Raw genomic sequence first — 13,643 nt, 5'->3', positions numbered from 1 at the left:
TACATGTGGGGTGTCACAACCGTTAGCCGCCATGCCTAGTTTATGTGGCCCTGGGCCGGGGGGTGGTCAAGCCCCGGGCTATGTGCGTGCTAGGCAGGCACTCCGCCCTCTGAGCTGCAGCACCACCTCTAGTACTTACCAGACCAAGGGCACCTGATACGGCTGGTGAGAAATTAAACCAGGTCTGGGTTGTAGGGTTCACAGCAAGACTGAGGCTGTGACAATTTTATTGAGAGCAATCAGACTTTTTTTTATACTCTTATCAGAAACAGAATACAGTGGCAGTCGCTAGGATCAATACAGTTGTCGTTGCCAGGATACAGTGATGTAAGTTACACAGGATACACAGGACTAATGTCTGAGGCCAGCTGTCCTCTCAGGCTTCCGAGCTTCCGTGACTACTGAGGGAGCATACAGAGAAACGCAAAGTGGCCCGAACGTTCACTGCCTGAGGGGGTGCCTCAGTTTCACAGGCACTGAAAGGCACACAGTGCCCACGAGTCATGGACTCTAACATGAACAACCCGTGACGCATGCCTCTCGAGGCTGAGAGCCCAGGCCAGTTCCATGGTTCCCTGCACCCAGCCCCTACTTTTTGTTTTCATACACACGGGCTTGAACTTGGAATCCTCCTGCCTCAGCTTCCTGAGTAGCTAGCATTTCTGACATTTTGTTTTGTTGTTTTTTGAGACAGGGTTTCTCTGTGTAGCCTTGGCTGTCCTGGACTCACTTTATAGACCAGGCTGGCCTCGAACTCACAGTGATCCGCCTGCCTCTGTCTCCCGAGTGCTGGGGTTAAAAGCGTGTGCCACATTTCCAACATTTTTATAATAACCACCTTCACTGTCCTCAGCTGAAACACTGGTAGGGAATTCCAGCTGACCAAGGCACCACAGCCATTGTGGTGAGAGGATTGAGTCTTGCTGTCCACCCGAAGCTCTGAGACCACCGTGGTCCCCTGGGTGGAGGCGCGGGGAGCACTAGGTAGGTGTTTTCACCTACTTGTCACCCCAGCATTCTGTTTGTGTCCTGATGGGCCTGCTGACACTGTCCCTCTGTCCACAGATGCACACCTGGTGGGACCGCTGACCCGTCGATGAGGCGGGCCCCCTGGCTGGGCCTGCGCCCCTGGCTGGGCATGCGCCTGTCAGTGCGTAAGGCGCTGCTGGCCACCGGCTGTGCGCTGGCCCTGGTGCTCGCAGTGCAGCTCGGGCAGCAAGTGCTGGAGTGCCGGGCAGTGCTCGGGGGCGTGCGGAACCAACGGAGGATGCTGCCAGAGCAGGAGGAGCTGGTGATGCTGGGTACCGACCACGTGGAGTACCGCTACGGCAAGGCCATGCCGCTGATCTTCGTGGGCGGCGTGCCACGCAGCGGCACCACCCTCATGCGTGCCATGCTGGATGCTCACCCTGAGGTGCGCTGTGGGGAGGAGACACGCATCATCCCTCGAGTGCTGGCCATGCGGCAGGCCTGGTCCAAATCCGGCCGGGAGAAGCTGCGGCTGGACGAGGCGGGCGTGACGGATGAGGTGCTGGATGCCGCCATGCAGGCCTTCATCCTGGAGGTGATCGCCAAGCACGGCGAGCCGGCGCGCGTGCTGTGTAACAAAGACCCCTTCACGCTCAAGTCCTCCGTCTACCTGGCGCGCCTCTTCCCCAACTCCAAGTTCCTGCTGATGGTGCGGGACGGCCGGGCCTCTGTGCACTCCATGATCACTCGCAAGGTAACCATCGCAGGCTTCGACCTCAGCAGCTACCGAGACTGCCTCACCAAGTGGAACAAGGCCATCGAGGTGATGTACACACAGTGCATGGAGGTGGGCAGGGACAAGTGCCTGCCTGTGTACTATGAGCAGTTGGTGCTGCACCCGCAGCGGTCCCTCAGACGCATCCTGGACTTCCTGGGCATCGCCTGGAGCGACACCGTCCTGCACCATGAGGACCTCATTGGCAAGCCGGGGGGCGTCTCCTTGTCCAAGTGAGTGGGGCCCCCACAGCTCCTCCCAGGCCCCGGGCGGCAGTCGAGTCTGCCCTTCTTGAGCTGTGCTACCTTAGGCAAGTGTCTGTGCCTCTCTGAGCTTCAGCATCCTTCTGTGTAACGGGAAAGGAGTTGGGAATTGGGTGCCTGGAAGCAGAGTCTTGCCCCCGAGGGGTCTGTCCTCCAGTGTTGCCTTCTTGTGCTATTGAAAACGCACAGACGGTGCGTGGGAAGCGTGCGCTGCGGCCGACGGCCAGGCATCCGTAGGAAGCTGGCGTACGCGGGGACTTGCAGCCTTCGTATTAGTACTTGATGTTTTCTTTCCTCAAGAACAAGATGCTGGTGCTAGTCATAGAAATGACAGTTACCTTTAGGGAAACACAGGCAGGGATGGCTCAACAGTAAAGGGGCAGAGACTGAGTGTGAACCCCAGAACCTACATAAAAATGGAAGGAGAGAAGCAACTCTACAAGGTTGTCTGTCCTCTGACGTCCACACACACTCCATGGACACACACACGTGCATGCGCACTCGATATGAGTGCACACATAATAACGATAACTAGACAAATTGAAAAATAGTACAGGGGGCTGGGGGATGGCTCAGCCGGTGTAAGGTGCTAGCTGCGCCACCATGACAGCCAGGTCCAGCTTCTCTGGCACCCGCATGGGTCCAAAGGCCAGAACGCAGATGCTGGACGTTCACGGGCCAGCCTAGCCAAACACAGTGAAGTTAGGGGGAGGTGGAGAGGAGAGTGAGGACATCAGCATGTACTACACAGATGAGTAGGCATGTGCGCGCACTCACAAGCATGCGTAGTGCACACACGCTCACACGCATGCACAAGTGAAGGGAGCCGCACTGCATCACTAGTGCACACTGTTCTCACCACAGTGCTGTCGCCCAGTGTGTGCCGCATCCCTGAGGCACAGCGCCCAGGCTGCACTCACAGCTGATGGGGTGGGGCTAGCCAAGAGCCAGGGCTGCCCAGCCTTCCTGCTGCCCTAGCCGGTAAGCAGGGAGTGTCCGCCAACCTGACAAGACTGTCCTCTCTCCCCAGGATCGAGCGGTCCACAGACCAGGTCATCAAACCCGTGAACCTGGAAGCCCTCTCCAAGTGGACTGGCCACATCCCTGGGGATGTGGTGAGGGACATGGCCCAGATCGCTCCCATGCTGGCTCGGCTCGGCTATGACCCGTATGCAAACCCGCCCAACTATGGAAACCCTGACCCGATTGTCATCAACAACACACACCGGGTGAGTGTGTGTGCACACACAGGGGTGTGAGCGTATGCTTTGGCAGTAGGCCACTCCAGTCTCGGCTCCTGAGCAAGTGTTCTGCCCAACAGACATAACAATACAGACCTGGGTATTTCCACTCTGGCTTGAGCCAGAAGAAAGCTCAGAGCCCACAAGTGTCCACCCCCACTCCCCCTGGCTTCTCATGGTGGCTGACTTTGTGTCTCAGGTCTTCTTTACATGTAATGTCCTGTTTCCCCGGCTACTCGTGGTCACGTGTTACCTTATTTGCCCTTCCTTGCTGTCTCCTTCGCTCTTTCTCCACATGCGTTGAGCCCGTCAAGTCTTGGGAGCAAACATACAGAAGGAAAGAATGGACCGCGCTGTTGTCCCCTGAGTTACTGTGTTGATTTCTCAGGCCGGAAGCTGTTGAAATTACCGTTTTCTGTGGTGACAATGGTTAAGGGAAGTGGCTTTGATGAGGCGTTTTATAAGCACAGCTCACTAGCTCACCGTCATGTCTGCTTGGCGCCCTCCAGCTTTGAGAGCTTTATCTCAGCATCCACACCGGTGCCTGGCGCTTAGAGTTCGCTGCGCCGTAGCATGGTGGTGAGGCTGACGCATTGATTGCGACTAGTAGCTATTGGGGTGTCTGCACACCATGCGTCACAGAGAGACTCAGGGCGCAGTTTTGTATTTGTATCTAAGGTGTGTGGAGGCCATACTGTGTGTGTGGTGTGCACAGGCACTCTGATACTCGTGTGGCGATGGATGCCCCTAAATGTGCTCCCCACAGCGTTGCCCGTGCCTCTGTGGAGAGTGTCTCACTGTGTAGTGCAGAGCAGCCTCACACCTGTGCTCCTCCCGTGGCCACGGGTGTGCTTCCCCTCAACCTCAATTTCAGTGCTCTGGGTGTTGTTTTGATGTGTTTCACTGAGGCATGGTCTTGCTGTGTTGCTCAGTTCCTGGGCTGACACCATCCCCCTGCCTCAGCCTCCTGAATAGCTAGAACCCCAGGCCTGCATTACAATCCCCAGTTAGCCCAAAGAAGTCTTGGTCGCCTCCCTGGCCCTCATTCACGTCTCGTCCTCTGCGTGTGCCATGCTGGGGCTGAACCCACGTGCTCTGCCACTGAGCTACAGCCCAGCCCTGATCTCTCCTTTAACAAAGAAAACACCTTAGGCCATCCAGGGCTCCAGCCGCTTTGCCTCATGAATGTCTAGGTGTGTACAGAGGCGCAGACCTGACTAGCAGCCCCACTGCAGCGGCACTGTGGGCGTTCCCAGGGAGGCTGTGATTGTGCCCGGTTTTGTTTTGTTTTGTTTTAAGATTTGTTTATTATGTATACCGTGTACGCTTGCAGGCCAGAAGAGGGCGCCAGATCACATTATAGGTGGTTGTGAGCCAGCATGTGGTTGCTGGGAATTGAACTCAGAACCTATGGAAGAGCAGACAGTGCTCTTAACTAAAAACTATTAGTTCTTATTCAAAAACATTGTTCTTTCAATTCCGTTTTTGTGTTTTATATTCCTTCTCCTACAGAAGCTCCACGTGACCCGTGTTGTAGAGCACAAATGTGGGTAGTTGGCTTGTGTCAGTAAAAATGAAAAGAGGCTAGCTGTGGTCATGGTAGAGGCCTCACAGTGACAGAAACACACAAGTGGCCGCAGCAGCAGCAGGAAGGCCCACTGAGGGCCCCTCCTTTTAACTTTTATTTTATGTGTGTGTTTGCGTGCGTGCGTGTGTGTTGTGAGTGCAGGTGTGTGGTTGGTCACTGTGGCTGCAAGCCACAGGCGGCTGTGATACAGGGGTTAGGCCACACCGAGGCTGTTCATGGAAATGCAAGTGAGTGGGTTTGAAGACTTTGGCCCTGAACATGTCAGGCTTCTCATTAGTCATGTTTATGCAGAGCCCATGTTGATTTGTTCAAGGTCTCCACACACCAGGTTGAATGAGCGATATTTGTGTTAATGGGTAAAGCCCCACAGTTGGGCCCCATTGGACTTGCGCTTGGCAGCCTCGGGTGGCTCTGCCAGGGCGCTGTCCGCCCCGCAAGGCTTCAGTCTCCCTCTGCCCGAGTGCCTTTCCTCCCCATGGAACCTGGCTGGCTTTACTTGTCCTTCGGATCTCACCTTCATGGTGAGACCTTCATGGCTGTGGGAACCCTCGGCCACTCCCAGTCACACCCCTTTGCCTTGCTGCCTTCCTGCCACATCCTTGGCTTCACATGCCTGTTATGTGTCCTGTTATCTGCCTGCCACCCGTGCCCCTGCCGGAGTAGATGCTGCAGGGAAACAAGAGCTTCAGTCGCCTGACTGACGCTGTCCCATGTACAAGCAATGAGAGGTGCTCAGCAAATGTTGCTGAGGGAAGACGGGTGGTGGGTGGGTGGATGGATGGACAGGTGGACAGACAGACAGGACAGATGATGGATGGATCTGCGATGGGTAGATGGGTGGGTTGATAGGATGCATAGGTGAAGAGAGGGGTGTGGGAGAGAACTGTGTAACTGACAGGAGGGTGGGAGGAGAGCTGGAAGGCCAAGGATGGGCAGGTGGGTGGGTAGCTGGATAGAGGAGTCAGTGATGACCTGGATTTTATTCTCTGCCCGTTTCTCCCACAGTGACACTTGTCTTCTTTCCTAGGTCTTGAAAGGAGACTATAAAACGCCAGCCAATCTGAAAGGATATTTTCAGGTTAGAAAGCCCAGAGCAGGGGTCTGCTTTCCGTTGTCCTGTCTGGACTGCAGCTTGTAGTTGGTCCATGGCTGCTCCACTTTGATATGGATGGATGGATGGAGGGGTGGGTAGATGACACTTCCTTGTCATAAGCAGAGTAGAGCTGGGTCAGAGGGGTATCTGAGTGATTGTAGTCACAGCCAATCCCAGCAGTTCTTTTCCTAAGCTGTCCTGCTCCTTGTGTTCTGGCTGAGAGATGGCTATGGACTCTGTGAGGGCTTTCTGTTTCTAACTTACACCCCATCTTGTTAAGGTGACAGTTGCCAGGCACATCCCCAGACACACTTTTCTGTATCAGGAAACGAGAGCTGAGGGTCATGGGGCATGTAACTAAGGGGCCACGAACCACACGTCCCCATGTGTCTCACAGCTGAGCCCACCATCCCTGAGTTGTCCCTGGGGCAGGGGCGGGGAGTCCATAATTGTGAGGACGAGTACAGCCTCCGCCCTCTCACACATGGGCTTATGCTCTGCCACCGTTAAGGCTCCTTCGGGCCTAAGATGGCAGTCTTTCTTTTTTTGTTTTTGGTATTTTGGTTTTTTGAGGCAGGGTTTCTCTGTGTAGCCCTGGCTGTCCTGGACCAGTCTGGCTTCGAAATCAGAGATCCTCCTGCCTCTGCCTCCCAGAGTACTGGGATTAAAGGCATGTGCTGCCAGGACTGGCAGGATGTGTCTTTCAAATGACGAGACAATCCTGAGATGAGTGATCTTGCATATATCTTTATTTTTATGTGTGTGGTAGTGTGTGTTTGTACACATGTTTACATGTTCACAAGAGGCCAGATGTGAACATCAGGCACCCTCCTCAGTCTCTCTCTCTTCACACACACACATCTTTTCCACCTTGTATTTTGAGACAGTCTCAGTGAACCTGGGGCTCAGTGTTCGGGCTGCATCAGCTAGCCAGTGAGCCCTAGGGGTCCTCCCACCTCCACCTTCCCAGCCGTGTGCCTCTGTAACCCCTTATCCTAAGTGGGTGCTGGGAATCCGAACTCAGGTCCTCATGCTTGCATGGCTGGCACTTGACCAACTGAGCCATCTCCCCAAACTGTGTTTCATTCATTTTAGAAAAATAAAGAGCGAGCCACCCTATGGCAGTTGACGTGTATATATATATTTCATGCCTTTTATTTTTTAATTTTTTGAGACAAAGTTTCTCTGTGTAGCCTTGCCTGTCCTGGACTTGCATTGTAGACCAGGCTGGCTTTGAACTCACAGGGATCCACCTGCCTCTGTTTCCCGAGTGCTGGGATACACCTTTTAAAAAAAGATTTATTTATTTATTATCTATACAGTGCTCTGCCTACATGTGTGCCTGCCCACCAGAAGAGGGCACTAGATCTCATTATAGAGGGTTGTGAGCCACCATGTGGCTGCTGGGAATTGAACTCATGACCTTTGGATGAGCAGGCAGTGCCCTTACCCCTGATCCATCTCTCCAGGCTGGCAGTTGCCATCTTAATGGTCAGATTATCTTGCCCTTTTTGGCCTGCTGTGTACGGTCTTGTGCTGGTTGACTCTGTCTCCACGGCATGCCCTGCTGCCTTGCAATCCCCTGCCTGCTGTGTGGGGTCCTGACCTTTTTGGATGACCACAGTATGCCTGCCCAAACTGGCCCAAACTGGCTCCATTGCTTTTTCCGTGAGTTCTAGATTTTGCGATATTTCATGAGATGTCCTCCTAGATTACAGCTTTCTTTTTTAAAGATTTATTTATTTATTTATTTATTTATTTATTACATATTACATATACAATGTTCAGCCTGCATGTACACCTGCAGGCCAGAAAAGGACATTAGATCCCATTATAGATGGTTGTGAGCCACCATGTGGTTGCTGGGAATTGAACTTAGGACCTCTGGAAGAGCAGCCAGTGCTCTTAACCTCTGAGCCATCTCTCCAGGCCCCTAGATTACACCTTTAAGGCCTGGGTCAGCACTGGGGTGGAGGCCTGGGAAGGTGGAACAGACAAACAAACAAAACATGGCTCTGTCACCTAGGAGATCCTAGGGACACAGCTACAGTCATCCTGTCCTGAGCACAGTGTGTCGTGTGTGTGTGTGTGTGTGTGTGTGTGTGTGTGTGTGACGGGTTCAGCGGAACCCCCTCATCCATCATTTGGCCTTGACCCCTTCGCCTGCCTGTCTCCCTGCAGGTGAACCAGAACAGCACCTCCGCACACCTGGGAAGTTCGTGATTTCCAGGTGAGCTTTCCTGCCGCCTCAGTGAGGTTCCCAGCCGTAGAGTGCCAGCCTCTGAACTGTCTCTCAGATGTGTCCACTAAGGTGGACAGTCCCAGCCCCATCTCGTTTCCATGGTGACTGGCCAGGGAGCTATTTATAGAATGGAAGCTTGGTCTGGGCTCTGGATGGGAGGTGTGGTCGGTAGGGATGGATGCTGGACCAACCAAAGGTGGCTTCTCCAGTCCTGGGGAGGAGCCAGAAGGACCATGGAGACAGAAATCCTAAGCAACATCATACCTAGTGGAGCCTGTCACACCTACACAGAAAACAGATAACGGCCTTGGCACAAAGCAGTGAGTGCTGTCACAGTTGTCCTCATGGGACTCCAACAAGAATGCCCAGGTGTCAGGCCACATGCTGCTTCCCGCATAGGAGACAAGGGACGCACAGCTCCACCCCACAGAGAACCCTATGGCCCTCCTTGTCACAGCTCCACCCCTACAGAGAACCCTGTGGCCCTCCTTGTCACAGCTCCACCCCTACAGAGAACCCTATGACCTTCTGTGTCACAGGAGGTGGCTGACTTCCTCCAGTGTCATTTGCAGGTGTGGCTCTTTCAGAATGATTTTAAGTGCCTGTTTTGTTGAGAGGTAGGGAAAGGGACTTTTAGCTGAGGACATCCAGTCTCTGTGGCTGCCAGAGCTCTGTCAGCAGCTGTGCTGGTGGTTTCATCCCAAAGAAAGAGCCTGGAAGAGACAGCTGCTCCCCTCTGACTCCTGTTTCCCTCACCTCCTGCAAGTCTGTTAGAGTCCTAGACCAGCCCATTTCCAAAGCCAGCTCTGCCCTGATTTCACTGTTTAAATGAAATGCCACATCCAGGGCCTGCCCAGCCAATCCGGTGTGGACTGGCCTGGAACAGGTGCTGATAACTCTTGTTTCTCTGAAACTCATTGTATTTAACACATAATTTTGGGGGAAGTGGGGCTGTTGAGGTCAGGGCTTCATGCACTTCAGCCACCTTAGGCTGGCACATGCAGGCACGCGCAGGAGCTGTATTCCTAGCACACCCCCCGCCCCTTTACTTTGAGATGGGATCTCATTAAGCTGCCCAGGGTGGCCTTGAACTCATCCTGTGTCCATACCCTCAACAGGCTTTCAATCTGTTATCTTCCTGCCTCGGCCTTCCCGGGCTGCTGGGAAGACAGGCTGATGCCGCCAGGCCTGGCCTCGTTTGTTCTTTGTAAACCAGAGAGCAGGATCGTTGAGGCCAGGTTAAAATGTAGGTGAGAACCCAAGAGCCAGTTTTCAACTTAGATTCTTCCCAGCCTTCTGGCATGTACATATACGAAACCTGTGCACTCCTAGGAGTGTGCAGAGACCTGTATCGTCTCTTGGCCTCTGTGGGCACATGCACCTACATGTGCACAGACACACTAACAATAGAGTAAGTCCCATGCGGCAGCTCACACCTTTCATCCCATCACTCGGGAGGCTGGGACAGCTGGATCTTTGTATATGGAGTTCTACTACAGCCAGCGTTACAGAGAGACCCTGTCTCAAAAATGAAAATGAAATAAAAAAAGAAATGCTCTATTTCAGCGTCGCCCCTGCTGACACACTTCCCCTCTCTCAGTCTCTGCACTCTGCCTCGGAGGCCAGAGTCCTCGTCCTGCACCTGGAAGTCGGCTGACCTGAGCACATTGCTCTCTGCCGTGCTGTGGCCTGAAGAGACGGAGCGTCTGTTTGTCTCAGCGAACACAGCCTCGGAGCCTCTGCTTCAGGGTGGACATGGAGGAAGAGAGGCTGCTTCAGCTTCAGGAACTTGGGAATTTTCTATTTTTTTCTCCTTGAGAACTTTTTTTTTTAAAAAAAGAATTGAATTTGCTATCTTCCCTAATGGACAGGCTCCTTTGCTGGCCTCGTTTCCAGGAGCAAGACCTGTGACCCGTGCCTCTCCTTCACTTGACTTTGACCTTAAAGAATCTATTTAAGAGTTTAATATATGGGCTTTCCTCCATTCTTCAGTCCTACTCAGTTTCACAGAGAAAAGAAATTAATTATTTGAATAAAGGAAGCAGGCTGCTGTCTGTGCCTTACTTCATACGGAGTGAATAGATTTCTTCTGTCCTCTCATGAACGGGTGACAGGTGACACTGGAGAACACGTCCATGCTCCCGTGGGCACCGCTGAGCTCCTGTGATCCCCATAGGACGAGTTGGCAGAGTCTAGAAAGACCAAAGTCGGGGGGGGGGGTCTCTTCTGGTAAAGTTTGTGTGCACTTGGGCGGTCTCGCCACAGGATGTATGGCCACGCGCGCAGAGCATTCAGCTGAGCTCTCACGCTCGGGCCCACTTTCTTCCCACCCTGGGCCTGCTGAGTTCACTGCACCTCGTGGTCCCTGGATGCTCTGTAACCAGCTGGGCCAAGAAGAGCTTTGTAAGGGCTGAGAAGCGCTCACACCTCTTGCCTCACTTCTTGGGCTGAGCTGTGAGGTTCAGGGAGGCCATGGCTTGCCGTGTCCTGGGGATATGGACTTGAGAGGCAGGCTGCCTTCTGAGTTGCTCTGGTACCTTACATAAGCAAGAGAAGATCTCTATTGGCCCATAGTTTCCATCACGGCAGGACGCACGTGACCGATGCTCAGGTCACAGCACTGAAGCAGAGAAAGGGAGTGAGTGCCAGCGTCAGCTGGCTGCCTTCCCTTCCTCATGAGTCTGAACCCCCATCCTGTGGCATGGCTGCCCACCTGCGGGCTGCCCACGTGGCTTTTAGCACTCCATCTCTGGAAAGCCCCTGGCAGACATCCCCGGAGCTCTCCAGTCCCCCAGGTGCCTCTACATCCTGCCAGGCTGGTGATAAAAGTTACTTGATGACTCTGGCAGGTGGCGGGTGCCTCTGCAATCCGTCCATACAGTGCAACGTCCTGAACCGATGTGATTACTAAGAGCAACCAAGGTGGCACAGCGAGCGATGCTCCTGTGTGGCTGCGCGTGACTCTTCAAGCTAGTGAGAGTGGCCGGGCCTCGGAGACCCTTCCTTCCTTCCTTATTAATCTGCCTCCTGTGTTTGTGTATGGGCGTGCCAGGGCACCCGTTACACAGAGCACACGTGGAGGTCGGAAGACAGTATGGAGGAGCCCGTCCTTCCACTTGTAGGTCTAGGGACTGAGCTCAGGTGGGCAGACTCGGCAGTGAGCACTTGTGCCCCTGCCTCCTGAGTTCCTTTCTTTTCAGCTTCTGTCGCCACAATCAGTTTGCCCAGTCTGCCTCCTTCCACATGACCCTTCCCTGCTGGGACCAGGCAGTCCTGACCTCTGTGCACATCCATACAGCCTGCCCCTGTAGCCTCAGTTTGGCCTTTACAGGATGTGGCAAATAATACCTGAGAAGGGCTGGAGAGATGGCTCAGCGGTTACGAGCACTCAACTGTTCTTCTAGAGGTCCCTGGTTCAATTCCCAGCCCCACACGGAGTTTGTAATTGTAACTCCAGTTCCAGGGGATCTGGCACCCTCACACATATAAAAAAAATGCAAATAGATCTAAAATAATACTACCCAAGAAAACTGTGCTGACCACTCAGCCAGCTTCTAGCCAGTCATGGTGTACTGTAGTGAGTTGGAAGCCAAGCTAGACAATGAGACACTGATTCAAAACATTTAAAAATATTTAAATTTGTATATGTGTGTGTGGGCATGTGTGGGATTACAAATACTACTGCGTCTAGCTTTACATGCATTTTGGGGATCCAAACTCATGTCCTTCATACAGGAGAGTCTAACAATGGTTTGCACACTGTCTCCCTATGCGAGGCATTTTACGTCACAGGGAAGAGATTCAAAACATCCAGGAGGGAGTAGGATCATTGAAATGGGGCTCAGTGGCATACACACACGCACACACACACACCGTCTTCCTGGGGCTGCAGAGATGACTAGGGAGATTCAGTGGCTAGCTTCAATGTCAACTTGCCACAAATTAGTCACCTCAGTAGTGAGCTTCCCTTCCCGTGCATGGAAAGGTGCCTTGATTGTAGGTGGCACCCTCTGGTAGCAGTCCTGATAAAGGGAGATTTTGAAAGAAAACTCATCTGCCCTTTGCTCTAGTGGCCTCCCGCTCACCCGCTCACCCTCTCACCATTGTGTTGATGAACGTTTGAACCAGAGAGTCTGGGCTTCTCTGCGGGCGACCAGCGGCTCTTCAAGAGCCTTCCAGAGTGTCTGAAGCAGATGAGATTGCTGAGGTACCGCTTTCAGGGACTGAGCAACTACTGGGCTGTCAAGGTCTCAGGTGTGAGACAGCGGTTGTTACTATTTTAACTTAAGCTGGCTTAGTAAATTATTTTGTTGTATATGTTCCCCCTGTTGGCTCTGCTACTCTGGAGAACCCTGACTAACGCAGCAAGTAAAATGCCCATTCTGTCAGCGTGAGGAGCTGAGTTGAATCCCCAGCCCTCACAAATCTGGGAAGGCTTGCTTGCCCTCCTCCCTTCCTTTTCTTTTCTTTTCTTTTCTTTTTCCTTTTGAGACACTGTTTTTTTTTTTTTTTTTTTTTTTTTTTTTTTTCTTTTCTGTGTATCCCTGAATGTCCTGGACCTCACTTTATTGACCAGGCTGGCCTCTAGGTCAGAGATCTGCCCACCTCTGCCTCCCGAGTGCTGGGATTAAAGACGTGCGCCACCACGCCCGGCTTAGGTCCTCAGGCTTTGAGGCAAACACTTTACCCATCAGGCTGTTTGCCCAGCACACCTGTGTGCTTTAACATTTCCGTTAGATATTCTTTTCATACGTGTGGCCATTTTGCCCACATGTATGTCTGTGGACCGCTTGCGTGTCTGGTGCTCGGGGAGGCAGAAGAGAGCATCGGAACTGTAACCGGAGTCGAAGACAGTTGTAAGCCACTGTGTGGCTGGGTGCGGGGAACCGAACCCGCGTCCTCTGCAGGAGGAACATGTGCTCTTCAGTGCTGAGCCATGTCCCTGGCCCCTCCCCACACCATGTCCTTTGTGCATCTCACTGAGCAGTCCAGCTTTCTCTCTAGTGCAGGGTCTCCTGAGAGACTACAGCTGGAATATGCACAGGAGCCTTTAAAGGGAAACCAGGTTTGCTGAGCTGAGCCAAGCTGGGTTTCCAATCCTGCCAAGTTCAGCACACCGTGTCTATTTTTTGCACCAGACTTCGAAATAAGAACGAGACATGTACCATGGCGTAATGTCACTGTCCTAAGAGAAAGTCCATGTGCTCGACTAAATATATCAGCTTTGAAGTTGCCACCTAAGGATCGTTTCTATGGTACCAGACTATTTTAAAGTTGTAGCCGGGCCAGGCTCCCCACATCTCTGGCAAACTGCATCCACGGGGAGTGGTCAGGGACAGGGACAGCGAGTGGCAATGGAAGCGCTCTCTGTTACCTCGTCAAGAGAGTGGTGATACTGAAATTGATACGCCTGCACTCCTTCAGCCCAGGCCTGGCTCTGTTCTTCAGCTGGCTGCATCTTCCAGAGCTTTC

General features: G+C 53.0%; 1 protein-coding gene across 3 annotated transcripts in view; it reads left to right on the top strand.

Annotated features, from left to right (window-relative positions):
• Window positions 1-10,247, top strand: part of Tpst2 (tyrosylprotein sulfotransferase 2) — a 38,042-nt gene extending 27,795 nt beyond the window's left edge. For 2 of the 3 annotated variants that reach the window (XM_051161738.1, XM_051161739.1), the window contains 5 exons: window positions 1,066-1,977; window positions 3,038-3,236; window positions 5,864-5,914; window positions 8,111-8,159; window positions 9,738-10,246. In XM_051161738.1, the coding sequence (XP_051017695.1) occupies window positions 1,097-1,977; window positions 3,038-3,236; window positions 5,864-5,914; window positions 8,111-8,152 (1,173 nt within the window). In that variant the 5' untranslated portion in view covers window positions 1,066-1,096 and the 3' untranslated portion in view covers window positions 8,153-8,159; window positions 9,738-10,246. Of the gene's footprint in view, window positions 1-1,065; window positions 1,978-3,037; window positions 3,237-5,863; window positions 5,915-8,110; window positions 8,160-9,737 lie in introns of all 3 variants that reach the window. The other variant, XM_051161740.1, reaches the window with a different exon arrangement.
• Window positions 10,248-13,643: the final 3,396 nt, after the last annotated feature.

Source organism: Acomys russatus, chromosome 19 (assembly GCF_903995435.1).
Source record: "Acomys russatus chromosome 19, mAcoRus1.1, whole genome shotgun sequence".
NCBI lineage: Eukaryota > Metazoa > Chordata > Mammalia > Rodentia > Muridae > Acomys > Acomys russatus.
This window is presented reverse-complemented; position numbering and strand designations above follow the sequence as displayed.